Source organism: Dermacentor variabilis, chromosome 2 (assembly GCF_050947875.1).
Source record: "Dermacentor variabilis isolate Ectoservices chromosome 2, ASM5094787v1, whole genome shotgun sequence".
In the NCBI taxonomy this organism is placed as follows: Eukaryota; Metazoa; Arthropoda; class Arachnida; order Ixodida; family Ixodidae; genus Dermacentor; species Dermacentor variabilis.
In genome coordinates, this window is record NC_134569.1 from 12,330,582 (window position 1) to 12,358,524 (window position 27,943).

The window sequence follows — 27,943 nt, forward strand, 5'->3', positions numbered from 1 at the left end:
CGTTTCTATGGCGCAACTTCAAGACGTACCGCTGAAAACTGTTCAATTTCTCTTCACATTCTTCGGGCAATTTTTGGCATATCCCTGTCCGCCTTCGAAGAGAAAAGCCTTTTCCTAAAGTTTGATATCCAGCACCTGCTCGCTTTGAAGTCACTCTGCGTTAGCCCTTTCTCTAGGGCTATCTGCATCGCCCGTACTTTGAGCAGATCGATCGTCACAGGCCGCTGTGCCGCTCGCTGCTCTTGCACGTATTCCGCGAGCAGCTATTCTATTTCGGCGAAGAGGACCTGCTTCGGTCCACTGAAACCCTTCCTTGTTGCTTTGCTGGCGAAAATATTCTTCTGTTTTCGCCAGCCCTGCACGCAAGTTTCGGGAACTCCGAGCGCCCGTGATGCGGCCCGATTTCCGTCTGTCTCCGCGCACATGATAACTTTACTTTTAAATGCGTAATCATGGTGGACTCGGCGTGTCTTCGCAGCCGGCGCTTCCATGCTGAACGCAGAAAACGGGAAGACAGGCGGTATAGATTATAATAGGGTACACCAGCGCCTGGTTACACGTACAACATGGAGGTATGCACATGGAGGAAGCTACGGCAGCTAGGCTAGAAGCGCGTACGAGGCGGCCATTTTCCGACTGCCGATGGCGATATAGTAACGTGGATTTATGGTCGTACTCGATTCTAGCAAGCATGCAATTTTTGGACCCGTTTTATTGAAAAAAAAAGGTGCATGTTAGATTCGAGTAAATACGGTATTGTCAAGCGACCTTTCTCCCCGTAACATTTTGCTGGATAGTGCGGGTTTTTCAAGTTTCAAGACGGATCTATGCAGCGGACGCTCCTTGGCGGCATCTACGATGCCAGCGCACGACGGGGACGAGAATGCTTCGAGCAGGTGCACCAACCGTTCCTCAACTTTCTGCCGCCAACCGCCCCGTCGTCGTCACACAACCGCGTGACCCAGGTACCTTTTCCGGCTCTGACAACATCGACGTCGAAGATTGGCTTCAACTGTACGAACGGGTGAGCACTAGCAACAACTGGGACCCGACTCTGATGAGTGAACATCATATTTTACCTGGCGGGCACGGCACAAGAGTGGTTTCTGAACCACGAACAAGAACTTACGAGCTGGGAGGTATGTAGGCAAAAGCTCATCGATCTGTTCGGAAAGCCCATAGGATGCGGTCGTGCTGCGCAGAAAGAGCTTGCATGCCGTGCTCAGACTTGCAACGTGTCCTATGTGATGGACATCCAGGACGTGCTCGCGCTTGTCGCAAAGTCGATGACACGATGCCCGAAACGGAAAAGGTTGGGCACATCCTCAAGGGTATCGCGGATGACGCGTTTACACTTCTGGTTTTTAAGAACTCATCCACAGTGTAAGACGTCAGCAATGAATACAGACGCTCGGAAGAAGCAAAAAGTCGCCGCGTTACTCTGAACTTCACACGTCTTGCGAACACGGCTGCGACGTCTACCTGCGAGGACCTCCGTCTACCACCCATTCCACTAGTTCCTGCTGCATACGACAATATTGTGCGCATCGTCCGCCGCGAGATTGAAGCTGTCTCCCCAGTTCCCCTTCAGGTGCATAACCCCGACGAGTCCCATGCAACCATTTCCCTTATCCAAACCGTTGTGCGTCAAGAACTAGCAAACGGAGGGTTATGACGCTTTGCCCAGTTACGCACCTGAGTGATACAGCCGCCCAACCGTCCGTCCTCGTTATCAGAATTCCGCAGAATGGCGCACTTCCACTGACAGGCCCATCTGCTTGTGTTGCGGACGCGTTGAACACATTTCCCGCCATTGTCACAGTGCTTGGAACTCGTAGCCTTGGCCGAGCTATCGAAACATCCCACGACCAGGTGGTAGTTCCCGAGTGCCGGTACACAATGACGACGACAACGCTCGACCATCATCGCTAGCACGATCAAACCGCTCCCCATCGCTATAGTGGACGAGAAGGCTTCTAGTTCAGTGTACCATCGCCATCCCGACATCTGCCCCGCTCACCTCTGCGTTGTCGCTCTCCTTCTCCCCCGTACTCCCGCCGCTCACCGGAAAACTGACGGGCGCAGCTCCGAGAGGTGAGCCTGCCACGACGACCCGACCCAAAATTCCTGTGCTCACACTACCTGGACATCACAACCTCATCAACGTAGACGTGGACAGTATACCTGTAATCGCCCTCAATGACACCGGCGCTCACATATCGGTCATGAATTCAAACCTCCGTATTCGCCTGCCCGAAGAAAGTTCTTACCCCTGCTCCGATCGCTGTAGTCCACGTCTGATGGTGCGACTCCGGCTGTTGCTGGTTTGTGTACCGCCCGTGTCACTGTTGCCGTACGCCACACTTCAGTTTTGTTTTACGAATGGGATCAGGGCCCACATGCAATCATCTTAGGACTTTACTTTCTCTCGGCACATTCGACTCTTATTGACTGCTCTGCAGGGGTTATCCAGCTTGCCTTACCTCATGCCGTTGAGGCTTCTGATGCTGCGCCGAGTTGGCTGTGTTCCGCCGATTACATTCGTCTACCACATCTAGCCGTGACGGATATCCACGTCTCCTCTGATCCACCTGTGGACGACGGCGATTACATCGTGCCGCCCAACGCTACCGTCTTCTGTTCGCAGAATGTCATTCCCGCACTCTGTCATCAGTATAAAAGGTAATGCCGCATGTTTCCCTATTGTGCCATTTGGACTATGCCCTCAAGTGATCATCATCACCATCATCATCATCATCATCATCATGGCTACGCCAACTGCAGGGCAAAGGCCTCTCCCATACTTCTCCAACTACCCCGGTCATGGGCTAATTGTGGCATGTTGTCCCTACAAACTTCTTAATCTCAACCGTCCACCTAACTTTATGCCGCCCCCTGCTACGCTTCCCTTCTCTCGGAATCCGTAACCCCTATTGACTATCGGTTATCTTCCCTCCTCATTGCATGCCCTGCCCATGCCCTTTTCTTTTTCGTGATTTCAACTACGATGTCATTAACTCGAGTTTGTTCCATTACTCAATCTGCTCTTATCGCTTAACGTTACACCCATCATTCTTATTTCCATAGCTCGTTGCGTCGTCCTCAATTTAAGCAGAACCCTTTTCGTAAGCCTCCAGGTTTCTGCCCCGTAGGTGAGTACTGGTAAGACACGGCTGTTATACACTTTTCTCTTGAGGGATAATGGCAACCTACTATTCATGGTCTGAGAATGCCTGCCAAACGCACCCCAGCCCATTCTTATTCTTCTGATTATTTCAGTCTCATGATCTGGATCCGCGGTCACCACCTGCCCTAAGTAGATGTATTCCCTTACCACTTCCAGTGCCTCGCTACCTATCGTAAACTGCTGTTCTGTTCCGAGACTGTTAAACATTACTTTAGTTTTCTGCAGATTAATGTTTAGACCCGCCCTTCTGCTTTGCCTCTCCAGGTCAGTGAGCATGCATTGCAATTGGTCCCCTGAATTACTAAGCAAGGCAATATCGTCAGCGAATCGCAAGTTACTAAGGTATTCACCATTAACTCTTATCCCCAATTCCTCCCAATCCAGGTTTCTGAATACCTCCCGCAAATACGCTGTGAATAGCATTGGAGAGATCATATCTACCTGCCTGACGCCTTTCTTTATTGGGATTTTGTTGCTTTCTTTATGGAGGTCTACGGTCGCTGTGGAGCCGCTATAGATATCTTTCAGTATTTTTACATACGGCTCGTCTACACCCTGATTCCGTAATGCCTCCATGACTGCTGAGGTTTCGACTGAATCAAACGCTTTCTCGTAATCAATTGAAAGCTATATATAAGGGTTGGTTATATTCCGCAAATTTCTCTATCACCTGATTGATAGCGTGAATATGGTCTATTGTTGAGTAGCCTTTACGGAATCCTGCCTGGTCCTTTGGTTGACAGAAGTCTAAGGTGTTCCTGATTCTATTTGCAATTACCTTAGTAAATGCTTTGCAGGTAACGGACAGTAAACTGATCGGTCTATAATTTTTCAAGTCTTTGACGTTTCCATTCTTATGGATTTAGATTATGTTGGCGTTCCTCAAGTGATACCCCAGGGTATCACTCTTGCAACCCTAGCTCCAACCTCCGACTATCATGTTTCCGTCTTAAAAGTTTTAGGTCGGTTACATCTAAATACATGTAAAAGAAGAATTCGTTTTTCTCGGCAACCACTGCACCAAATTTGGCGAGGTTGGTTGAATTAAAAAAAGAGAACTTAAAATCTAGTGACTGTTGGTTTCAAATTCTTGATTTAGGTCGTCAAGTTTTTATTAAAAAGTGGCAAAAAAAATTCACAAAACGAAACTGTCAAGTTTACAGCTCTGCAACTTAGCAATGAAAAATGATATAACATTTATGTGAATTGCATGTAGTAGTGAATCTAAAGCGGACAAAATTCATATGTTACACATGAATGTCAAAAATCTTAGTAATATGGAAATATAGCTTTTGCAGAACCCTTGTACACAACGTAAAAAATTGACGTAAACTGTAAAATGACATATCAAATTTGTACGCTTTCAATGATCTAGTGGATGCCGTTTACAGAACCGCGGTATCTATTCTTGATGAGCTATTAATTTGTAAACTTCGTGCGTCTATTTTTTTTCTAACTTTCGAATTTTTGGAAATCCTTTTAACAAAATTTAGGCCCTAAATCGAAATTACGCTTCCAACAGTCACCAGAATTTAACTTCCACTATCAAATGCAACAGATTTCATTAAAATCGGCCCAGAAAAACGTTTTTGCGTTTTACATCTTATTGAATAGGCCAAGTCGGAGTTGGGCCCGAGCTAACGCTTCCTTTTAACTGAGCCTGCTGCACCGCCTCCTGCTGCTACTGATTCGAACCCCACGATGTTAGATAACATAACGAAAATGATCGCCACTGACCTTCCGGCCGAACACGTACACTTTCTTCGGTGTGTTCTTATGTCGTAACAGGACATTTTTTTTCTCAATGACCGACCACTGGGCCAAACAGCACTTGCCAAGCATCGGATTCACACCGGCAATGCCAAACCCATACACCCACGTCCCTATTGTGTCTCCTCCGCTGAGCGCCAAGTTATACAAAAGGAAGTTGACAAAATGCTTGCCCGTGATATCATCGAACCTTCTTCAAGCCCATGGGCATCTCCTGTCGTGCTCGTTAGAAAAGACAACCCCCAGCTGGCGCTTCTGCATCGACTACCATAATCTTAACCAAGTAACAAAAAAAGACGTGTACCCCTTACCTTGAATAGATGACGCCCTTGACTGCCTCAGTGGTTCCAAGTATTTTTCTTCGATAGACCTTCGTTCCGGGTATTGGCAGATTGCAGTTGACGACATGGATCGTGAAAAGACGGCGTTTGTTACACCTGGTGAGCTCTAAGGTGATGCCATTCGGGTTATGCAATGATCCCGCCGCGTTCGAACGAATGCTGGAGGCCCTTCTTCATGGTTTAAAGTAGTCAATCTGGTTGTGCTACCTCGATGATGTCATTGTCCTTTCGCCGACTTTTGACACACACCTCGAGCGTCTCTCGACAGTTCTTTCAGTTTTCCGCAAGGCGAGACTTCAGCTCAATTCGACGAAATGTCACTTCGGCCGCCGGCAACTTACTGTGTTCGGACACCTCTTCTTTAGGCTTGTAGCGCAGCTCAGAACGAGCAAAAAAAGGAAAGTGGAAGGGGTAATGAAAAGGAACGGAGTAATGAAAAGGAACGGAGTAATGAAAAGGAACGGAGAACAGAGTGAGCGCTCAGGTTATTGCACTTCACTTCATTACCCTTTCCACTTTCCTTTTTTGCTCGTTCTTAGCTGCTCTACAAGCCTAAAAAGTCATGACATACCAACTCGCCAAAACTGCCACCCTTTTGACCTCGGACACCTCGTCGACTCTTCCGGTGTTCGTCCCGATCCGGAGAAAGTTCGTGCGGTCACTGATTTCCCTGTGCCCACCTGTGCAACTGACGTTCGCAGCTTTGTAGGCCTCTGCTCCTACTTCAGCAGATTCGTGCGAAATCCTGCTGACATCGCAAGCCTTCTAACGTAACTTCTTAAGAAAGACGCGACTTTTGTCGGTTGCGCGACAGCGCGGTTGCGACCGTGCTGTCGACCATGCGTACGCTAGCCGCCTTCTGTCACCAGCCGAACGCAATTACTCGATCACCGAACGTGAATGCCTCATCCTCGTTTGGGGAGTAGGTAAATTTTGCCCCTACCTCTACGGACGGCTTTTCACGGTTATCACCGATCACCACGCCCTATCTGGCTTTCGTCTTTAAAAGATCCAACTGAACGTCTCGGTCGGTGGGCTCTACGGCTCCAAGAATACTCTTACACGGTGATGTATAAGATAGACCGACTCCATGAGGACGCTGATTGCTTGTCACGTCATCCAGTAGACCCACCAGGCCGTCCTGAGACCGGCGAGTCAACTTGCGTCCTCGTGCTTACGGCGTTTGGTGAGCAACGACGCGACCCTTACCTGATAGACATCCTCAGCCTGACGGACCTTCCAACTTCACCCTCTTCGCGTATGTTTGTGCTACAAGATGGCATATTGTACCGTTACAACATGCACCCTGATGGCCCTGAACTGCTCCTGGTGGTTCCCAAGCATATGCATGAGACTGTGCTCGCACAGTTGCATGATGTCCCAACCGCTGGTCATCTGGAAGTCTCAAAGACATATGACCGCGTTCGGCGTCATTTCTCCTGGCACGGTATTTACCGTTCCTTTGCCGTTACGTCGCCTCCTGTAAATCCTGTCAGCACTGCAAAAAACCAGCAAGCCCTACCAGCTGGCCGTCTTCAGTCCATTGAGATACCATCTTCGCCATTCTTTCGAGTTGGCCTTGATATCCTCCGCACGTTTCCTCTATCGCTTAGTCGGAATTAGTAGATAGCAGTTGCTACGCACTATACCACACGGTACGCGATTACGCGGGCTCTCCCTACCAGTTGTGCAACCGACGTCGCTGACTTCCTTCTCCACGCATTGATACTTCACCACGGCGCTCCCCGACAATCCCTTAGCGACCGGGGCCGCTGCTTTCTCTCACTGGTTGTCCAGGACATCTTGCGCACCTGCGCTACAAAGCATGAGTTTACAACGGCGTATCACCCTCAGACCACCGGCCTCACCAAGTGGCTCAATAGGACTATCACAGAAATGCTGGCTATGTAAGTCTCCACCGACCACCGTGACTGGGACGCCGCTCTACCGTTCGTCACATTGGCCTACAATACGTCCCGCCCTGATACTGCTGATTTCTCTCAATTTTTTCTCTTGTATGGACGAGACCATATACTACAGATTGACACAATCTTCTCAGCCGTTCTCGATACAACGTCAGAATATGCCCTGGATGCCATATCTAGAGAGACCGAGGCACGTGAGATTGCACGCCTGCCACTTCCCAAGAAAAGCAACGACGCATATATGACGCTCTCACCGCGATGCGCACTTTAACCCTGGTGACATCGTGCTTCTTTGGAAACCAGGACGGCGAGTTGGTCTTTGTGAGAAGCTGATTTCACCCTACTCAGGTCCATACCGTGTCTTGCGCGTGAAGTGACAAACGTGACCTACGAGTTACAACCTCTCGATAACTCCACACCGCGATCCTCCTCTAATATCGTTCACGTCGCTCGACTGAAGCGATATCACTCAAACGTACCAAGCACCGGGACAGCGCCTTCGCCGCCGGGGTCGTGCTACGAGGCGCTGCAGGAGCGAACAACGATCGCCGTTGGTCGTGCGCACGGGCCATCATCTTGTATGCCTGTCTTCGGCCCGTTGTATATATCTTGTATACATATTGTCAAGCGTCTTTTCTCCTCGTAACAACATATGTATGGAAAAGTGTATAACAGTTTTGTCTTACCAGTACTCACGTACGAAAAGGGTTCTACTTAAATTGAGGACGACGCAACGAGCTATGGAAAGAAGAATGATAGGTGTAACGTTAAGGGATAAGAGCAGATTGGGTGAGGGAACAAACGCGAGTTAATGACATCTTATTTGAAATCAAGAAAAAGAAATCGGCATGGGCAGGACATTTTTTTTATTGCGATAAAGACTTGCCCTTAAGGCATAATTCTTGGTGCGTATATGTGTATTATATGTCTGCTGTGAGGCCTGTGTTGTGTATGAATTGAAGCAGTGTTTTGTGGAATCAGTTGTCATGTATCCAGCGGTCATGTAATGAGGAGGGAAGATAACCGATGGTCATTAAGGGTTACCGACTGGATGCATCAATCAAATCAAAGCAACTTTATTTCGCAACGTTACAAGGCGAAAAAGGTTGCAAGAGAAGAGAAGAGAAGGGAAGCGTAGCAGGGGGCGGCAGAAAGTTAGGTGGGCGGATGAGATTATGAAGTTTGCAGGGACAATATGGTCACAATTAGCACATAACCGGGGTAGTTGGAGAAGTATGGGAGAGGCCTTTGCCCTGCAGTCGGCGTAGCCAGGCTGATGATATATATATATATATATATATATATATATATATATATATATATATATATATATATATATATATATATATATATAATGTAAGCAAGTGCGACAGAGGGGCTCTTGAAATGTGGAAATTGATGAAAACATCAATGAAAGTGGACGAAAAGATAGATTGCTGCCGGTAAGGATGAGTTCATTAACTGGCGGTGGTCTCCTCCGGATCACCGCCAGTTGCACTTTGCTCCTCCAACTGCCAGGACGTGTGTTGAGTGCGCTCCTGAACAACGCTTTGCAGTGTGGTGAACGCAGTTTAAATAATTGATTTGGGACCTCAGAGAGGTGCGACGTAATGCTAGCTAATTTCTCTCGCATTTGCTGGTATACTTTATTGCGACAGAAACTATATGGACACTCCAGACGCACTGTTGCCGTCGACGTCGGCGTGATGTTCCGTATAAAGTCCAAGGGCGATAACACCGTCGCCGCGCGCCCTATGCTGTAGTACGTGCATCGGTATGTGCGAGTGAAAGCTTGCGAGCGTCAGCCGATGATCGCGGCTCAATCTCGCGGGGGGCGTTCTACTCCGGCGGCTGCTGCGTACAGCACGGCGAGCGGTCGGGTGCCGATATTTTGAAAGCAATCTGCGATGCGGACATAGTGCGTGGTCGCGCGGGTCTCGGCGTGAATCTGCGATGTGCACTCTTAAAACACCTCGTATGTGTATACTTGTCCCACAACAATAATCGTCATCTGCCTTGCTTGCGCTTCTTTTCTTGAAAATGCTGCGCTCGCTACGTTCCTGTCGAGAATGCTATCTCTCGCTGATGACGCGCATGCCGTTCGTGACTTGGAAGTACCGGGTTCGCGCCGTTAAAGAAAGGAAATGCGGGCAAGACGGATGGCAATTATTGTTGGGGGACAAGATACGCCCCAAAGGGTGTAAACGTTTTTAAGAGTGTGTACAAAGTGCGCCAAGTGCTGGTAGCTTCGTGTGCGCTGTGCTTTCGACGTATAGGTCGCCTTGAAGCGAGACGCAGCACGAAGGTCAATTCGCTCGCTGCTGCTGCCGCGCTTCACCCCGCCAGCGTGTTGACAGTGAGGTTCCGATCAAGTGAGATGCGTTCATGTTCACCTATGCGCACGTGACACCATGCTTGTTAATTAATTAATTTATTTATTTATTTCACATACTGTCAATCCCTCTTGGGATTATAACAGGAAGGGCAAGTACATATGGTAGTATTTACGAACAGAGAATATAAATACATTATATAATCACAGGTGTGTTATTGCAAAGGTTTTGGCTTCGCTAAACTAAAGAATTAAGTAGTTCATCACAAATGCAATATTTGGGTACAATATACTATAACAGAAGAATCTGAGAAAACAAGAAACCAAACAAGGAAAAAAAATAACACCTGAAAACACATGTGATATAAAATACCTAATATAATATAGTACATTGGATTCAAGCTTATTTGGCGAATCGTGTTCAATTTGTGGAAATCGATGGTGTGAAATCTAATAGCCTGCCTGTTTTATCCGGTGTACCACAGGGGTCAGTGTTGGGACCCATGCTGTTCCTTATCTATGTAAATGATATTGCTAAAAATTTGGATCCTAATGTCAAGGTGAAATTTTTTGCTGATGATTGTGTCATTTATTCTACTGTAAGGAGTTCCTCATGCCAGGATACACTTAACAACAGTCTTTGTAAACTCGCGGGCTGGTGCGACGATAGAGGAATGCAAATAAATTTTTCCAAAACAGTGTCAATGACAATAACATTGAAACGAAAACCACTACTTTATACTTACCACATTGGCAATCGGAACCTTGAATCAATTACTTCTGTTAAATATTTAGGCATAACAATTAACAGCAACCTCAAATGGGACACCCATATTAACAACATATGCAACAAAGCTTTCAAAAAACTTTGCTTTCTACGTAGAAAGCTAAAAATGTCCCCTTCATCTGTCAAGCTACAGGCTTATCGTTCCCTCGTACGCCCAGTCCTAGAGTATGCTTCCATAGTGTGGGATCCGTTCATTAAAAAGGAAATTGACAAACTTGAACGAATTCAGCGCCTGGCTGCACGGTTTATTTGCTCTGATTACAAAACATCTTCATCAGTTTCTGGCATGTTAGGCCAACTTGGACTGGATCCGCTCCACGTGCGCCGCAAAATCGCCAGGTTGAAATTTTTTTACTCGTTGTATCATAATGAAACTGGTTTAGCAAATGCCACATATATTACCCATGCTCCACAAAGGTCGTCGCGTATTTTTCATTCTAAAGTAGTTCAGTCATGCTTTGCTCGAACTAAAATCTTTCAGAAATCATTTTTTCCACTTACGAGCGAAGAATGGAATCATTTACCGGAATGTGTTGTTGCATGCACTTCTTATGTTTCATTTGAAAATATGTTGACAAAGCATCTTTTGTAAACCCTCTCCTGCTTGGGCAGCATTGCTGCCTGCAGTATTGTGTAAATAAATAAATAAAATAAATAAATAATGAACATGACAAACAGGATGCAGTCATGCGTATGATGCATCATACAAAAAGAACACTCATAGATTAAAGTGTTAGGCTATGAAGATCGGTAATGAACCTGAGTATGTAATTCAGAGCTGTAAGGCAAGGAGATGTTCTTCCACTGAATTAGCAAATGTATCTAATGAGGGGCTGTTACTAATGGATTCACTCAGTTTATTCCACTCTCTAATTATCGCTAAAGGAAATAATGAATTCTTAAAGCAATCGGTATGAAAAGAATGCTCATTGAGTGTTTGTGTGTTTTTATGCCGCGTTGGCCGTGTTTCATTTCTGGAGATGTATCTAGAGGTATCAATATTAAGCTTGTTGTGTAAGAGCTGGTACATAAGTTTAGAACGGGCTAGTACAGCTCGGTTTTGTACTGTTAGGATTCCGGCTTTGTTAAGTAGTTCGGTGGGCGAGTCTGTTAATTTATGTTTATTGTATATATACCGTAGAGCTTTCCTATGTACACCTTTTAGTTTTTTAATTAGTTGTTTAGTGTATGGGAACCAGATAACATTTGCGTACTCAAGGACTGACCTGACGAAAGTTTTGTAAGCCAGAAGTTTTGTATCGGGTGGTGCTAGTCGGAGGTGTCTTCCAAGAAAGAAAAGGCGTTTCATTGCAGTTGCTGTAACGTTATTTATATGGGAGTTCCATCTGAAGTCATGTGTTAACGTTAATCCGAGGTACTTGTGTTCATGAACTCGTATTAGTGGCACGTCGTTAACGGTATACATAAAGCTCGAGTTACTTTTTTTTCTGGTGATTGAAAGAACAGCAGATTTCTTAGTATTGATAGTCATTTGCCAGTGGGCACACCAGTTAGACACAGCTTTCAAGTCGTTGTTTAATGTTATGTGGTCATCATGCGAGTTAATATTTCGATAAAGAATGCAGTCGTCTGCAAATAGCCTAATGTTTCCTGTGATTCTTGTGGGTAGGTCATTAATAAAATTAGAAATAAAAGGGGAGCCAGAACGCTTCCTTGGGGGACTCCCGATGTTACCCGGGCTGTCTGGGAAATCTGTCCGTTCACTTCCACAAACTGGGTACGGTTAGTAAGATGGTCGCAAATCCAGTCAATTATGGGGCCTGTACCTAATGTAATCTCAAGTTTCCTTATGAGCTTTTTGTGTGATACCCGATCAAATGCCTTCGAGAAATCGAGTAGGATGAGGTCGGTTTGTCTTTGTTGGTCGATATTAAATGATATGTCGTGGGTTAGTTCCAGTAGTTGAGTGATTGTAGAAAGGCCTCTGCGAAAGCCATGTTGATATGGTGATATGATGCTCTCCTTTTCTAAGAAAACGGTTATGTGTTTTAGTATGGTGTGCTCTAGAAGCTTGCACACAGTACTCGTAAGCGAAATCGGCCGAAAGTTGGACGGGTCGTCTTTGCAGCCTTACTTATGTATTGGGACAACTTTTGCAGATTTCCAATCCTGTGGAAGAACAGATGATGATAATGATTTGTTAAATATTATACAAAGGTACTTCGTCATCCATTCTGCGTATCGTTTCAAGAAAGTGTTAGGTATTTTATCCGGGCCTGGCCCTTTTTTTGTGTCCAGGTTTAGGAGAAGGTTCAGTACTCCGGCCTCCGTGACGGTGAGGGGGCTCAGTGTTCTGTTAACGGTGATGTCAATTTGGGGCAGTTTCCCATCGTCAGATGGGAAGATAGAAGAAAAATAGTTATTTGGTGAATTAGCGCTTTGTTTGCTAGCTTCGGGCGACATTTGGGGATCACTTGATGCCTTAGGTTTAAGGTAGTTCCAGAATTTGCTCGGTGAATTTCTTAGGAATCCTTGAAGTGTGTTTGTGTAAAAGTTTGACTTCGCTGTCTTTATTTTAGATTTCATGTCTTGGATAGCTAGAGTAAGATTACTTCGAGATGAAGGTTCAGGTTCTATTTTCATTGATTTTTTCAGACGCTTGACTTTACGTTTGGCATGAATGATGTCACGTGAGATCCAGGGATTGTGCTTCCCCGTTTCTTTAACTTTAGAAGGTACATACTCAGAAATACAATGAAACATAATTTTTTTGAAATCATGCCACAATGTTTCGATGTTTGTAGTGGAACGCATTGAAAGTTCTTCAAAGGCGGTAAATTCGTTAGATAAGTAGTCAATAATACTCGTATCGTCTGCTCTACTGAAGTCCGGGTAAGTAATGCGTGGTTGAGAAGAAAATGTATTCTGAGCAGGTACAACACATAAAGTAATCTTATGATCAGACAGGCCATCAATGAATTCAAGATGCGTTTGCTCTAACGGGATATGATGGCTCAAAAAAACTAAATCAAGTGTTAGAAGTAGTTCCTTGAACACGTGTGGGCTCTGTTACGATTTGGCTGAGATTCAATGAAAGCATGAGTTCGAAAAGCATATCAGCACTTGGTGAGTGGTATTCAAATGTTTGCCAGTTCACATCAGGCAAGTTAAAATCCCCTAGAAGTATTAGTCTGGAACCTAAAACGTTATTTTGCGCATACAAACACAGTCTTTCTATCACTTCAACCTCACATGAGGGACTACGATAAATACAGCCGACGACAATATTGCATGTAGAAAATGTTAGTTTACAAAAAATTCCTTCCACTCCTGTGACATCAGGTAATACGATATAAGGGATTTCCTTTTTAATCAATAAGGCGACGCCACCACCACGTGTTAATCGGTCCTTCCGTACGATTACGTAGTTTGGTGTTTTGATTTCAGCATCCCTGATATCGATTGTTAGCCAGGTCTCAGTTAGAGCAACAAAATCTGATTCGATACCAAGAAGTAATGCTTCAAGGAAGTCAGTTTTCTTTAGTATGCTACGTGCATTAATATTGCAGAAAGTTATTTCGGACGTAGCGCGTTGTGCCGAGTGCGTGTTGGTTGCCTTTCTGCTTCCTGGTTTTTTTTTTGCTCGAGGTAGCTGAATGTGGTTGTATTAGGGCCACATCATTTGTTTCGTCATCCCATCGGTAGAGGCCATCATCGATACGCAGTTTGTCGTAGGATAGCGATACCTTGTCCCCAGATTATTTTCTAGCTTTCGCGTAGGTCCACAGTCTTTTCCTGATGTTTCTTACACGCCATGAAAAATCTTCGCCGATTGAAAAACTGCTCCCCTTCAGCTTATAGCAGTTGCTTAGGATTTGTGTTTTGTCGCGGTAGTCCAGGAGCTTCAAAATAACCGGTCTGGTTTTTTTAGCTGCTGGCCTGCCCAATCTGTGAATCCTTTCAATCGTTACATCTTCGACTTTGAGGACACTTTTAAGAATGTTTTCGTGAATTTATTTAGCAAGCAAATGTTTACAAGTTTATACAGCCGATAAATCTACTATACTTACTTCGTATAGCTGTCTACTAATTTGCTGTTGCAATCCATGCTTCGCCTTTCGGGCGAAACTGCGACTTTTTTTATTTGCCCCACTGAGTACTTCACTATTGAAAATAAAATTGAAACAGGTGTCAAGCTTAAACCACTATAGATTAGCAATAAAAATAATTATGTAAACTGTACCTCTTCAGAGATCTAAAGCGGACAGAATTGATTTATCACAGACCGCTCTGAACTATATATCACTAATATTCGTGTTTACCACTGCTTAAGAAACCTTTGTAACGATTGTAACAACCTCACGTGTGCTACTACATCTGATAAGTTTGCCCGCCTCGGGCTATCTAACTTGCACAGTTTACAGAACTCTGTTTTCCGAGCAGAGTTAGATTTATAACTTCACGGCTTCATTCTTTAAAAACATGTTTTCGGCACTTTTTGTTAAACATTCAGGCTTTAAATGAAAATCCTGCTTCTAGCCATTGGTGCAACTTAAATTGATTTCGCATATGAGTCCACAAAACAGCGGGTTCCTCTACCCCTGAGGGAGAAGATCACGGTGGCCAGCATCCCGAGAAACATGCACCGTGAATACCACAGAGAAAGGGGGCGAGCGAGAGTGAAAGCTCTACGTAAGGCCTACGAAGGACCAAAACAAGGAGAAGTCCGATACACCGACGCGGCAAAGTACAAGAACAGAGCGGCCCACGCTATCAGCGTGACCAACGGCCAAGGACAAGAGGTAGCAGCGGCCTCGTTAAGCACTCCAGACATCGACTGCGCGGAAGAAACGGCGGTAGCCCTGGCGGCCACTACGAGCCAGCGAGAGGAAGATCAAATCACAATCATCACCGACTCACAAACTGCATGTAGAAATTACCAAACGGGCCGCATTTCCAAACAAGCCCTGAGCATCCTCGAAAAACGAGACAAATTTCCAGAACTGAACATTGTCTGGGCCCCGGGACACGAGTCCCTGGCGGGTAATGTAGCGGCTAATGCCGCTGCCCGAGATCACATTCTCCGGGATATCCCATCGGGTTCACGAACACCGGTAGACCAACAAGATAGCATCCCGAAAAGATACGCCGATATCCTGAGCCACTACAGACTGGGTAGGAGGATCTATCCACCCCCGCATCCCCAGCTGACAAGAGAAGAGGCGGTGATCTTCCGAAAACTACAGACCGGCACATTCCCGCACGGCACCCTGCTACACGCCATGTATCCTACGGGCTATACTCACAAATGCGCCCAATACCGTCTACCACATGGTATGGGAATGTCAACAAAACCCATCGACACCGCCCATCACCGGACCAACCGTCGAGCAGTGGGAGGCCCAGCTGACAAGCTCGAGCCCTGAAGACCAGCATCGCCTGGTGAGCAGGGCCAAGCTATCGGCTCAGGCCCACGGCATCCTGGACTAGGGACGCCGCCCACCTCGGACGATTTTACCGTCGGCTCATTTCTACTAATAAAGTTTATTTCTCCTCCTCCTCTTTTAAACAAATAAAATTTCGTTTGAATTGGCTCGGACTGTTTATTGAGAGCATTACTGAGTAACACGTATTTGAGTAGAGAAATCGTAGTTGACCCCGAACCAGAAGTTTCCTACCGCCGTTTAAAACCAGCCCTGCGTGACGGCTGCGGTGGTGCTGCATCTGTCTAATGGCAACGCGACAGCAGTCACGTGTCGAACAAACCATTTGCCTCTCAATGGTGCGGCGCCGCTCGTCAGAGCGCTTCGCATCACACAATATGGGACAGGCTTCACCTCCTTTCTATCTGCATAGCACATGAGGTCCCACAAAGCTCCTCCACGTCATCGGCAGTCACATGCTCCGGCGCTTGAGTTCTCTCGGCGGCATCTTGAAAACCTGATTGCCTTAGCAATCATATTCCGGCGATCGTTTCAGAAGCACTGCAGTATGTCCGGTCCACCTCTAGCTGCGTTCTGTGGCATGGCGTGGAAGATCTCTGCGACCAGGTGCAATGAAAAGGCTATAAATGTGAAAATGTGCACGAGTGGGCGAGTTTTGCAAGGCAGTTCGGGTCCATTCAGTCGACCCAGGGGGCCCATGTCCCGTTGTGGTTTTCGGGAAACGAGGTCGGGTCCACAGCAGGTTTGAGAGGAGGAACAGTCTGCGCTCTGTACTCTTCCAAGGCCCTGTTCATTGAATCGAGTACCTGAAGAAAAAACAAACAAAGAAGCGCACTCATCGGTACATGCGAATAGTAATGGGCTAGTTGGTGCGAAGAGGAGCAGTATGGAAATGAGTGCATTTCGTGTTCATGCACATTGGTCTACCATTTCTCGAGTGGAGGGGTGGGGGGTGGGTAGCAAACTGCAAACCATATGACTCTCTCTCTCTCTCTCTCTCTCTCTCATATTATATATATATATATATATATATATATATATATATACCAGAAAAAAAGCAATTCTGAGTCCGGGTAAAATTCACAGTGAAAAAGACGCGCGTATGAAGCGGTTTATTGACGTTTCGGCCGGGGTCCGGCCTTCATCAGAATCTACCCCGGCCGAAACGTCAATAAACCGCTTCATACGCGCGTCTACTTCACTGTATATATATATATATATATATATATATATATATATATATATATATATATATATATATATATATATATATGCGAGGGCGAATCAGAATGTCCGTGCCCCTATTTTTCTTTTAGCCAAATTTGCCGTCTGTAAATGCGAGGTCAGCATATCCATTACTAGCGGTGGACCTTTCTTGGACTGGCCCGGCCTTATCTGCCGGCAGCTCCGCGGCACGGCGCTACTGTCAGTTTCTGAAGATGGTGGTTGTGCTTCACACGTCCACGGCTTACGAGCAACGAAGTGTGGCAATCGAAACCGCCGACGAGCTCCGGTAATTTCACTGGGAGAGTCTGGACCACCCACCATACAGTCCGGACCTCGCCCTAGTGATTTCCATGTTTTCGGCCCAATGAAGAAATTTCTGGCAGGACAGCGATTCACGTGCAACGATGAAGCCAAGACAGCAGTCCGACGGTGGTTCCACAGTCAGCTGGGCGAATTCTACCACAGGGGCATGTCAAATTTAGTGCTGCGATGGGACAAATGTCTGAACTATTGTGGGGACTATGAGGAAAAATAGTGAAGGTACTTAGAATAGTACGTATATTTGTATTTACCTTCATGCACCTTATTTTGGCTAATAAAAAATAGGGGCAATGACTATCTGAGTCGTCCTCATATATATATATATATATATATATATATATATATATATATATAGTTACAAAACGAAGGTGCACACTTACGAAAATTGCATGTTTATTGGTTTACCGCTTCGGCCTTGGCGCGGCCTTCGTCAGCGTAAACCAAGGCTGTGCCATGGCCGAAACGTGAACCCAATGAACATGCAATTTTCGTAAGTGTGCCCCTTCGTTTTGTTAACTACCTATGCACCGGACCTACAGAACTCTTCCTTGAAAAAAAATATGTATTGTGATTTACTACTACAATAAGTAAAAGAGCCTGGAAATGCATCTGTCAGTTATTTTTTATATTTAACAGAGATATACCTGTTTATCAATCACACACGGTGAACTATGGGGGCCAAAAATAAATTATTTGAATTTGCATTTATTTCTTACAACTATATAAAATCTCAAGATGATACAGGGACAAAAGACAGTGAGTGTTTGACAGAGGTCCCCGATCCCGCCCAGTAGCAGCAGTACAGCGCACATAAAAATGCACATTTGCTAGGAACAATTTTAAAAATTAAACAAAGAAATGTTTTGTGTTTATGTCTACGGCACAAATGTATCGCTAGTTTAGGTAAAAGTATTGCCGAGGTTATACACAACGAAGTACAATCAACTAAAATGACATGCAATATTCACAAGAAAAAATACAGCACATGTGTGCGACCTTGGTGCATTACAACCGAATTCCAGCAAAGCTGTTTCTTTCGGACGGTTGCAATAAAAGTGCCAGTTTCCTGCAATTATATCGCATACCTTAAAAAGTTGCCCGCATATGACTGTTCCGTTTGAAACCTTGCCCGCATGTAATGCTTTGGAGCACTTCTTGTTGGGAATTTTTAAAAAAGCCAGTATTTCATCAACACATGTCACTTCACCATAGCATTTACCATGGTGTCCTCCCCCCCCCCCCCCCCAATTATATTTCGCTAGATTTTATATTGGTTGAGTCCGCAGTTCTGCCAGGGCAGTGGGATAAATCCTGCTTTGTTCATGAAACACATTCGTTATGCTCCGAATTGCTCGCACGCGTAATTTATAGCAAATGTAATAATTAGTCCCCTGTCTGAAGTTTACCCACATATTGCCCATAACGCGCCCTTTATGTTTGTCTAATGTAAACAAAATGTCTTGCTTAGTTCACCGAGGACATCGCTGAAACTAAGATGGAACCTCTTACGACGCGTGAAAACAGGGGGAAGAAAATGACGGCCCAGTAATTATTTGTAGCTGTTCTAACTGGACCAGGAGGGTAAAAGTTTTGTCGCACATTGCACTTACCTTGACCCCCCCCCCCTTGCACAAAATATAGACCTATTGTAAACTACAGCTATATCGGGAAACTAGGAAGCATAGCTAGCTGCTATATCACACGCACTAACACATGAATAAGTATTTACAAATAAGTATTTTACAAACGCTGTCTTTGATCCAACCGCATTTAACTTCGCGCAGAGTTTCCATAGCATACCACCAATTTTCGCTGAATTTGGTCTTGGTCGATCATACAGTTCATCTAGAGCAGTGGGCTCAATACTGCCCCGCTTGTTAGGCACGCTCATAAAACTCTAGAGTGCTTGGATACGTCATTTATTGCGAAAGCCCGAATTACCCATCTATGAGAGCAGCATTCCGGGCAAGTTGGTAATCCATTACTTAAATGATATTGCGCGACAAAAAAGACAAGACTTGCTAAGGGCATCAGTTTGTGCTTCAAGAACGCCCTTAGCAAGTCTTGCTGTCATGTAGTGAACGTAAGCTTTGATAAGCAAACTCTACGTTTGTCCTTGGCTGGATATCCTAGGGTGGTGCTAGCGTCTGTTGCGGAACGCATTTTAAGAGAAGCGCGATCCAGCACGCAGAAGTCAGTTGCCGATGCTCCTTCCGGCATACGCCCTAAAGTAAGTGTGATACCTTACATGCACGGGATATCCCATAAGTTGAAAAAGATGGCCCAAGGGCGAATGTAAGAGCTGTTTTTTCTGCTCCCAACAAGCTCGGCAGGCTTTGCAGGCTGACGGATCCAAATGCCGTCCCTCCCGATAAGTGCAGAAAGCATCACCGCAAAAAGTTTGTCGAGTGTGTCCACCGGCTAGTGTACAACCTTCCGCTTTCGTGTGGGAAGAAATATATCGGACAAACTGGGCGTTGCCTCAATGATCGGCTCCGCGAACACAGCAACAATGTAAAAAACGGCTCTGGCGGTTTCTTGGCGATCCACTGTCGCGATCATGGATGCAAACCTCTTGAGGATCAATGCACGATTGTTTCCCGTGGCAGCACGCAGCTCATGCGTGAAATATCTGAAGCGCAGATGATCGCGAAATTGGGTGATAAGTGTGTTAGCTTCCCGTCTCTGGCTCTCACAGAAAAAGAACTAAGTTTCTTGGAGGCGGCATCACATGACTCGTAACTATGTTACATGAATTCGCACTTCTTTCTTCTTGTAAGCGCATGCGCGGTCTACACTGTTTCCCATGTATAAAATAGATTCAGTGGCACAATAAACTTAGTTGAAACTTTGCGCTTGGTGTGTCGTCTTCTCTCACGTCCGTGTCGTTTTTTTTTTGTCGCGCAATATCATTTAAGTACCCATCCATAATAAGGGATATTCGAAACTATAACGTGAGAGTGACTGACGAGGCCGTAAAATATGGACGTAGCCTGAAATCGGTGAGAAAGAAACTTGGCATATAGGACAAACCAAAATGTATGCACTTAAAGATAAGCAGGGTAATATCATCAGCAATCTCGAAGATATAGCAAAAGCAGCGGAAGAATTCTGTACTGACCTGTACAGTACCCGGAGGAGTCAGCATACCTCAATTAGAAACAGTATAATGAACAGGATACAGGAACTCCTGCTACTAGCGATGAGGTCAGAAGGGCCTTGCATGACATGAAACGAGGAAGAGCGGCAGGAGAAGATGAAATAACAGTCGATTTAATCAAAGATGGAGGATACATAATGCTTGAAAAACTGGCGGCTCTTTATATGAAGTGTCTCTCGACTGCAAGGGTTCCAGAAAACTGGAAAAATGCAAACATTATACTAAGCCACAAAAAGGGAGATGCTAAAGAACTGAAAAATTATAGGCCCATTAGCTTACTTCCAGTACTACATAAAATATTTACCAATATAATGTCCAATAGAATAAGGGCAACACTGGACTTTAGTCAACCAACGGAACAGGCTGGCTTCAGGAAGGGTACTCTACTACAATGGATTACATCCATGTCATCAATCAGGTTTTCGAGAAATCCGCAGAGTACAATAAGCCTCTCTATATGGCTTTCATAGATTACGAAAATGCATTTGATTCAGTAGAAATATCAGCACTCACAGAGGCACTACGTAATCAAGGAGTACAGAACGCTTACATAAATACTTTGGAAAATATCTACAGAGGTTCCACAGCTACCTTACTTCTTCACAAGAAAAGCAGGAAGATACCTATAAAGAAAGGGGTCAGACAGAGAGACACAACGTCTCCAATGCTATTCACTGCGTGCTTAGAAGAAGTATTCAAGCTATTAAACATGGGAAGGCTTAGGAGTAAAAATCGACGGCGAATATCTCAGTAACCTTCGGTTTGCCGATGACATTGTTCTATTCAGCAACAATGCAGACGAGTTACAACAAATGATTGAGGTCCTTAACAGAGAGAGTGTAAGAGTAGGGTTGAAGATTAATTTGCAGAAGACAAAGATAATGATAAATAGCCGGACAAAGGAACAAGAGTTCACGATCGCCAGTCGGCCTCTAGAGTCTGTGAAAGAGTACGTTTACTTAGGTCAATTAATCACAGGGAACCCTGATCATGATAAGGAAATTCACAGAAGAATAAAAATCGGTTGGATCGCATACGGCAGACATTGCTAGCTCTTGACTGGAAGCTTACCGTTATCATTGAAAAGGAAGGTGTACAATCAGTGCGTTTTACCAGTGCTGACTTATGGGGCAGAGACTTGGAGACTGACAAAGAAGCTTTAGAACAAGTTAAGGACCGCGTAAAGAGCGATGGAACGAAGATTGCTCGGCATAACTTTAAGAGACAGAAAGAGAGCGGTTTGGATCAGAGGGATAACGGGTATAGACGATATTGTAATTGACATCAAGAGGAAAAAATGGAGCTGGGCAGGTAATGTAACGCGCCGGTTAGATAACCGTTGGACCACTAGGGTTACACAATGGGTACCAAGAGAAGGAAAACGCAATCGAGGACGACGAAAGACTAGGTGGAGCGATGAAATTAGGAAATTCGCGGGCGCTAGTTGGCATCGGTTGGCGCAGGACAGGGGTAATTGGAGATCGCAGGGAGAGGCCTTCGTCCTGCAGAGGACATAAAACAGGCTGATTATTATTATTATATTATTGAACTTCACCTACACATCACCCATTACGTTGTCCTTACAGTCACCAAACATAAAGAAGAGGCCTTCAGTAAGGACACCAGGCGAACTTAATATATCACGCATGAAAAAGCAAATAGAAACAAATTGAGGTTTCACTAATTATTCGTAACATTTCAAAATGAGCCAGAAATGTTAAAACTATGCGACACATTGCACTTAAAGTGCTGCCTATTCCTTCAACGTATAACATATCTGAAACGCTGAATTCGCTTGGGACATCGGGAAACCTAGCTAATAACAGCAGCGTGATACTGTCGATTGCTTGTTTCATCATCATCATCATGAGCCTGTTTTATGTCCACTGCAGGACGAAGGCCTCTCCTACAAGTCTGTTTGAAGTTTTATTTGATCAACACGCATTTGCCATCTCAAATAAACTTTGCGTATTGTTTACCTTGTGGTCGAAATATTTTACCTCAATTGTAGTTGCAATTATGCCAGCGCAGCCGTCTAAGCCTTACACCGCTCGTACAAAAGACTAATACTGCTGTAGACCACTTGCATACGTATTCTGTAGGGAAACCGACCTATTTGGAACATTGCTTGCACAGTACCCATACCATGCCTTAATTTTACTCAGATATATACAAGATGTCTTGTGTAGCTCACCGAGGAAACAGGAGAAACAAACAACGCATATCGAATGATGCATAAGGACACGTGGAAAAACGAAGGTTTAGTAAATGTCTGCTACACCTGCATTTAACGCGCAGGAAAGTGAAAGTTTCGTCAACGCGTTGCGCTTACAATTTCCCCTATTTTCACGAAATTTCAAGTCTGCGTATCTCGTGATGTTGTTTCAGGAGTCTGGGAAACATTTTGATTAGCGGCAGTATGACACCCAGAATGAGTAACTTTCTAGAAAGGCTGTAATGAACCTACACAGAATAAGCATTTATCGTTCGCCACTCAGAAAACTGCTTCGTACTTGGAATAAATATAAACACAGTGCCGCGCATGGTTTACCGAGGATACTGGGGGAAAACAACTAAATGACGCTTACAACGGATAAACATTGCGAGAAGGCGAGTATTTAGTAACTGTTTTCAGAGCACATAAGCAACCTATCCACAATTAAAATTTTCGGTACACGTCACCAAAAAGTGGTCCTCATTTCTTCAAATATAAACTATCGGCCGTTTCGGTCCTGCCGGCAAACGAGTAATAGTGTAGCTTTAATTTAGAAGCAGCCTGAAAATGAAATAGAAGTGACACAGTCCTTTAGAAAAATTTCAAGTCAGTGTTCTATTGGTATTGAAATGGCTGCGCACGTTCGACCAAGGCCATTTTCACGAACATATCTCTATGATGAGTCGTGATTGAAATTCGACAGTTATACCTGTAGGTGGTTTGATTTGATTTTTTATGGTGATAAGATACTGACACTGTTATCTCTGCGCGAAGATTCAATAGTTCCAGAATTTGCTAATCCAACGATTTCATGCCGTAAGGTGCCCCAACCGTTGGGCGCGGCTGATTTTAGTAACGCGGACGTCACCCTCGCCCGCATTTTAAGTATAGCAAGCTGCCGTGTTTTCAAATGCGTATATAGCGGTCGCACACCGATAATAACGCTCGCCACGATGCAAGGAGCGCAAACCGACAGCCGCCCGACGTGAGCCCCCCGCAGCGGGGGCGTGCGAGGGCGCGCGCCGTCTGCTACAGCGCGGTTCCCGAGAAGGAGTTACGTGGCCGCTCGATTAAGAAAGGAAAACTGAGCTGCATCTGCAGTTTTGGTGGACTTTCCAGCGTGCAGCCGGAAGTGCCCGCTTTCAAACAGATAATGAAGCCAAGGCAAGCAAAGGAGAAGTTATTTGCAGTTTTATTTCAACTGTAGAAATGATAAAGGAAAATGAAAGTGAGCGAAAAAACAACTTGCCGCTGGTGGCGCTGAACTCACAACCTTCGCATCACGCTGCTCTTACGAGCGGCAACTTGTTTACTCGTCCACTTTCATTTCCCTTTAATTTATCATTTATACAGCTAAATTAAAGCTACAAATAGTTTCCCCCAAGCTTTTCTTGCCTTCATTATCTGTTGGCTTCGTATGATACTCCCCCATTTCAAAGCAACATAAAGTATGAAGTTTGCTTGGAATCTGTTTGATAAGAAAAGAACTCAGACTTACGTATATACATTGACAGATGCATGTAATGCCGTTCACAATTAGACGTTCGGGCGACTGAGAAGCATGTGTAAATGATAAATGACAGCTTTCAGTTATCTAGGACACCATGGCAATGACTAATCTTACAAGGGAACAACATAAGTTACCATACGCACGTGGAGTGCTGTGTTCCCACAAATTGTTACAAAGGGATGAAAACATAGGAGACTGGTCAAATAATAAACCAGAATAAATTGATATAGGCTGCCTAAAAGTCAGGCGTCCTTAATGCATGACTCAAAATTATTGAGGAGCCGAAGTTACCTGGTCCATGTCAATTGTACCCCCGCGTAACAGTCCCAGCTATACACTAGTATCATGCAGCAAGATCATTCGAAACAGTCCTCACAACCACCATTCTGCCTCCTTCGAGACCTAAATGAGTGTCTATCCCGGATACATAAAAAAAAAAAAGAGGCGACATGAAATAGCCATACACGAATGCTAAGCGAACAGCCAAGGCCTATTCGATTAGTATTCGAATACTCGCATACACCCAGTTTATATAACGTTACGATCTACAGCTGCTGTCGATGAGGATAAACCCGCCGCAGTGGCTTAGCGGCTATGGTGTTGCGCTGCTAAGCACGAGGTCGCGGGATCAAATCCTGGCCGTGGCGGCCGCATTTCGGTAGGGGCGAAATGCAAGAATGCCCGTATCCCGTGCATTGTGGCCATGTTCCTTGGCGGTCAAAATTAATCCTCCGTGGTTTTGGCTCGTAAAACCCCAGAATTCAATGAGTATGATGATTTACTCGCATCCCTTTTGAAACAAGGCGGTGACAAATAGTTAACTAAACTGCTTGACTTACTCAGGCGTGTTATACATGCTTTTCAGTTTAGCATTTTGTATACATCTCTTTATTCTTTTTTTCACTTCCTCAAAATTTCTCTACATCAGGCAGTACATTGTTGACAATGACGAGCTTACAAAGTCACGAAGTAGCTTGAAGCCAGAAGGACAAAATTGAGGCAAATCCCATAATTCCCATGCTGGCTCAACCACTCCCATTGCAGCTCCCGTAGACATTGGCGCCAGAGTTTCCTATAGTGATTATTGTATGAAACCCTATGGGCTCTAAGTGGTGCCCAACCGCGCGCTAAAAGTGGCTTGCATCTAGTAGAAACAAATCTCGAAGGCTATGCTTTAGCTGGCGGAGCCGACAGAGCAGCGGTGCGTGTGCGGTTGCGCGAAATGCTCCCCTGCCATCCACCCTCTGCGCCGTTGTCTGAGCCCGTGACTTTGATCCTTGGTGCACGTGTGTTGTAGCCCTTAAAGCCGGCCTCGGTGGCAGTAGGGTGCTTCGATATCAGAGCCGCCTCCCACGGAGAAGCGTGGCATCGAGGCACCCGATAGCTAATCAGCGCAATTCATCAGGCGGGCGAAAGCAAATCCACCTCTTTCCCACCCCTATTCGCAACTCCGCTCCCCTCGCCCTCCCTCGCAACCTAAAATGAGGGTGGAATTTTAGCAACCGCTGAGAAAAAAAAAAACGCTGCTCGAGAGCCTCTCCTTCCAAACCTGTGGAAATCAATTTTGGCATGCCTTTGCGCTTGCCTGTGTCGAACGCTGCTGTAGAGCGTGCTTTTAGCCTGGTCTCCTTGAGTAAGTCCGATCACAGAAATAAACTGGCAATGCGAACATTAGAAATGACTTTGCACGTATGGATGCTACGAAAAATTCGATGCAGATGAACGCGTCCTGGCCAGATTTAATACTGCCGTGATGTACTATAAGTAAAAACAATGCTAGCCCTGAAAAGGGAAACTGTAGCTTCCACCGTGGTTCGAAAATAAGCAGCGGGAGTGCATGCAACTACTCGAGGCCAGCCCAGGCGCATGTTGCTGAACATTATTTTGCGTTCGTGACAGCTAAAAAGCAGAGTTCATGGTTAATATTCCTGTATATAACTAAAAATAATATTGAGTGCTATCTGTCATATAATGAAAGCATCGTGATAGGATTTACAGGAAGTTCATCGGTTAGATGTGTGCTCACCACGGGACCTGTAGCGGGTAATTGTGCGCGCACGACGGGCAGCCTTGCGGAGTGGAGGAATTATATGGTTGCTTTATCGGCAGCGCCGCCTGGTCGATTTTTTTTCTCCCTCTGCAGCGATTAGCTGGGTCTTGAGAGTTTCCGGGGCCAACCAGAAAGTGTTTTGTGTGCAAGCATCATGTAGCTGTTGTTGATGTCAAGGGTCGACGGTCATGGTGTCACGGACATTTGCTACGACGGGTTGTGCAAAAAAAGGATTGACGTAATGCGAAAATGTCTGTGCAAATGAAACTGCAAATAAAAATAGCTATATTTAGCTACATTTTTACCCCTCCTTTTTGTGTTTAGCCACATTTGGGCTACAGTTTCTCTAACCTTGGGCTACGCCGCCTCGTCCGACCTGGCAACACGCGGACCAGCGTGCGCGCGTCCGCAGGCGTACGAGGGGTCTGGGCTATATGCGTACACAAACGTGCACAGCGCGCCTCAATGCCCGTAATTCTAGCAAACATACGGAGGTTGCTTACGCGACTTATGCCCGTTGTACTTGTGTTTTGCATCTTGTAGGTCTCGAAGACCACTCCCGCTCAAGAATAAAAGTAACGCCGTCATCAGCTGGACAATTTTTATTAAAAATTGCCGATGGAAGTATGTCGAATGGCGACTTATCGTACGATGAGCTGGATGAGACTGTTGAAGTAACAGTAAGTGTCCGTTTCTTAAAAATACTGCAGTAATGCCATTCGTTGACTAATTCTCGCGTTCCTTTTTCTCTTTTTTTTTTTAAATCCGCCCTAACACAGCCTCAAGAGAGCGAACGACCGGCAACAGGCACGGCTGGCGAGGTCGTAGACCACCTACCGCCCCAGCCACTCCAACCTAAGCGCAAAAAGAAAGCAGAAGTGAAATGGATTAACAAAGATTTTACGCCTATAAGCACCGATTGCACATTCAATCACGAAGAAGCGACCGCTCCGCTGGAGCCTCTTGAGTACTTTCTGAATTATCTATACAGAAGAAATGTTCAGCGAGCCAGCCAAGTTCACAAAGATATAAGCAATACCCACAAACTCCACAAGGTATGTATGATGCCGTCAACCGCTGGCCAAGGCACGTCGCTACGAACTTCGCTCAACGATATAAAAACCATGGATGCAATTCGATCTTTCGAGTTTGCTGTCGCAAGTGCGAAGTCTTTCTTTGCTTGTCTGCTGGAAACGACTGCTCTTACGAATTTCATACCAGAATGTGAAATCTTGTGTTGAAACACTCAAATGTTTCCAAGGAATGTTTGATTTCAGAAGCGAATTACTCGAAACAAACAATTTCTAACCGTGAAGCTACTCCAAGTGAAAAGCGGAAGGTTGCCATTGAGCCGCCGTGTACAAGTTATGCACGTGACCTAATTTTTTGAGGGGGGAGAAATAAAATTGATTTTGTTGGTTGCAGTATGCAACGTAACCACAATCCGACATAATTCAGAATTATTGTTGTTTTAATTGTTAATTTGCGCCTAAAGATGTTAAGGACATCTTACACCGATGCCACACGGCCATTTTCGATCGTGATAGTCTCCCTAGCGCAGGCTGAGGAAGGGAGCCAATAGGTAACTAGAAATTCTGTCCGGATCGGTCTTGATCGCGATTGAAAGTGCCCGTGTGGCACAGGTCGGCTTCCTTATATTCCAGGCACTCTGTCAATACTTGCACTATGACCAAAAGTAACACGTCAGGCTGG

The 27,943-nt window shown here is 45.3% G+C and overlaps 1 protein-coding gene and 1 long non-coding RNA gene across 4 annotated transcripts in view; one reads left to right on the top strand and one right to left on the bottom strand.

Annotated features, from left to right (window-relative positions):
* The first annotated feature begins 2,468 nt into the window (after positions 1–2,468).
* LOC142571367 (uncharacterized) lies at positions 2,469–27,369 on the top strand. The gene is made up of 3 exons (XR_012825864.1): positions 2,469–2,682; positions 26,774–26,910; positions 27,010–27,369. It is a non-coding gene; the product is annotated as an uncharacterized LOC142571367 (long non-coding RNA).
* Positions 16,308–27,943, bottom strand: part of LOC142571363 (arylsulfatase B-like) — a 132,269-nt gene continuing 120,633 nt past the window's right edge. For all 3 annotated transcript variants that reach the window (XM_075679647.1, XM_075679649.1, XM_075679648.1), the window contains exon 12: positions 16,308–16,553. In XM_075679647.1, the coding sequence (XP_075535762.1) occupies positions 16,425–16,553 (129 nt within the window). In that variant the 3' untranslated portion in view covers positions 16,308–16,424. The remainder of the gene's footprint in view (positions 16,554–27,943) is intronic.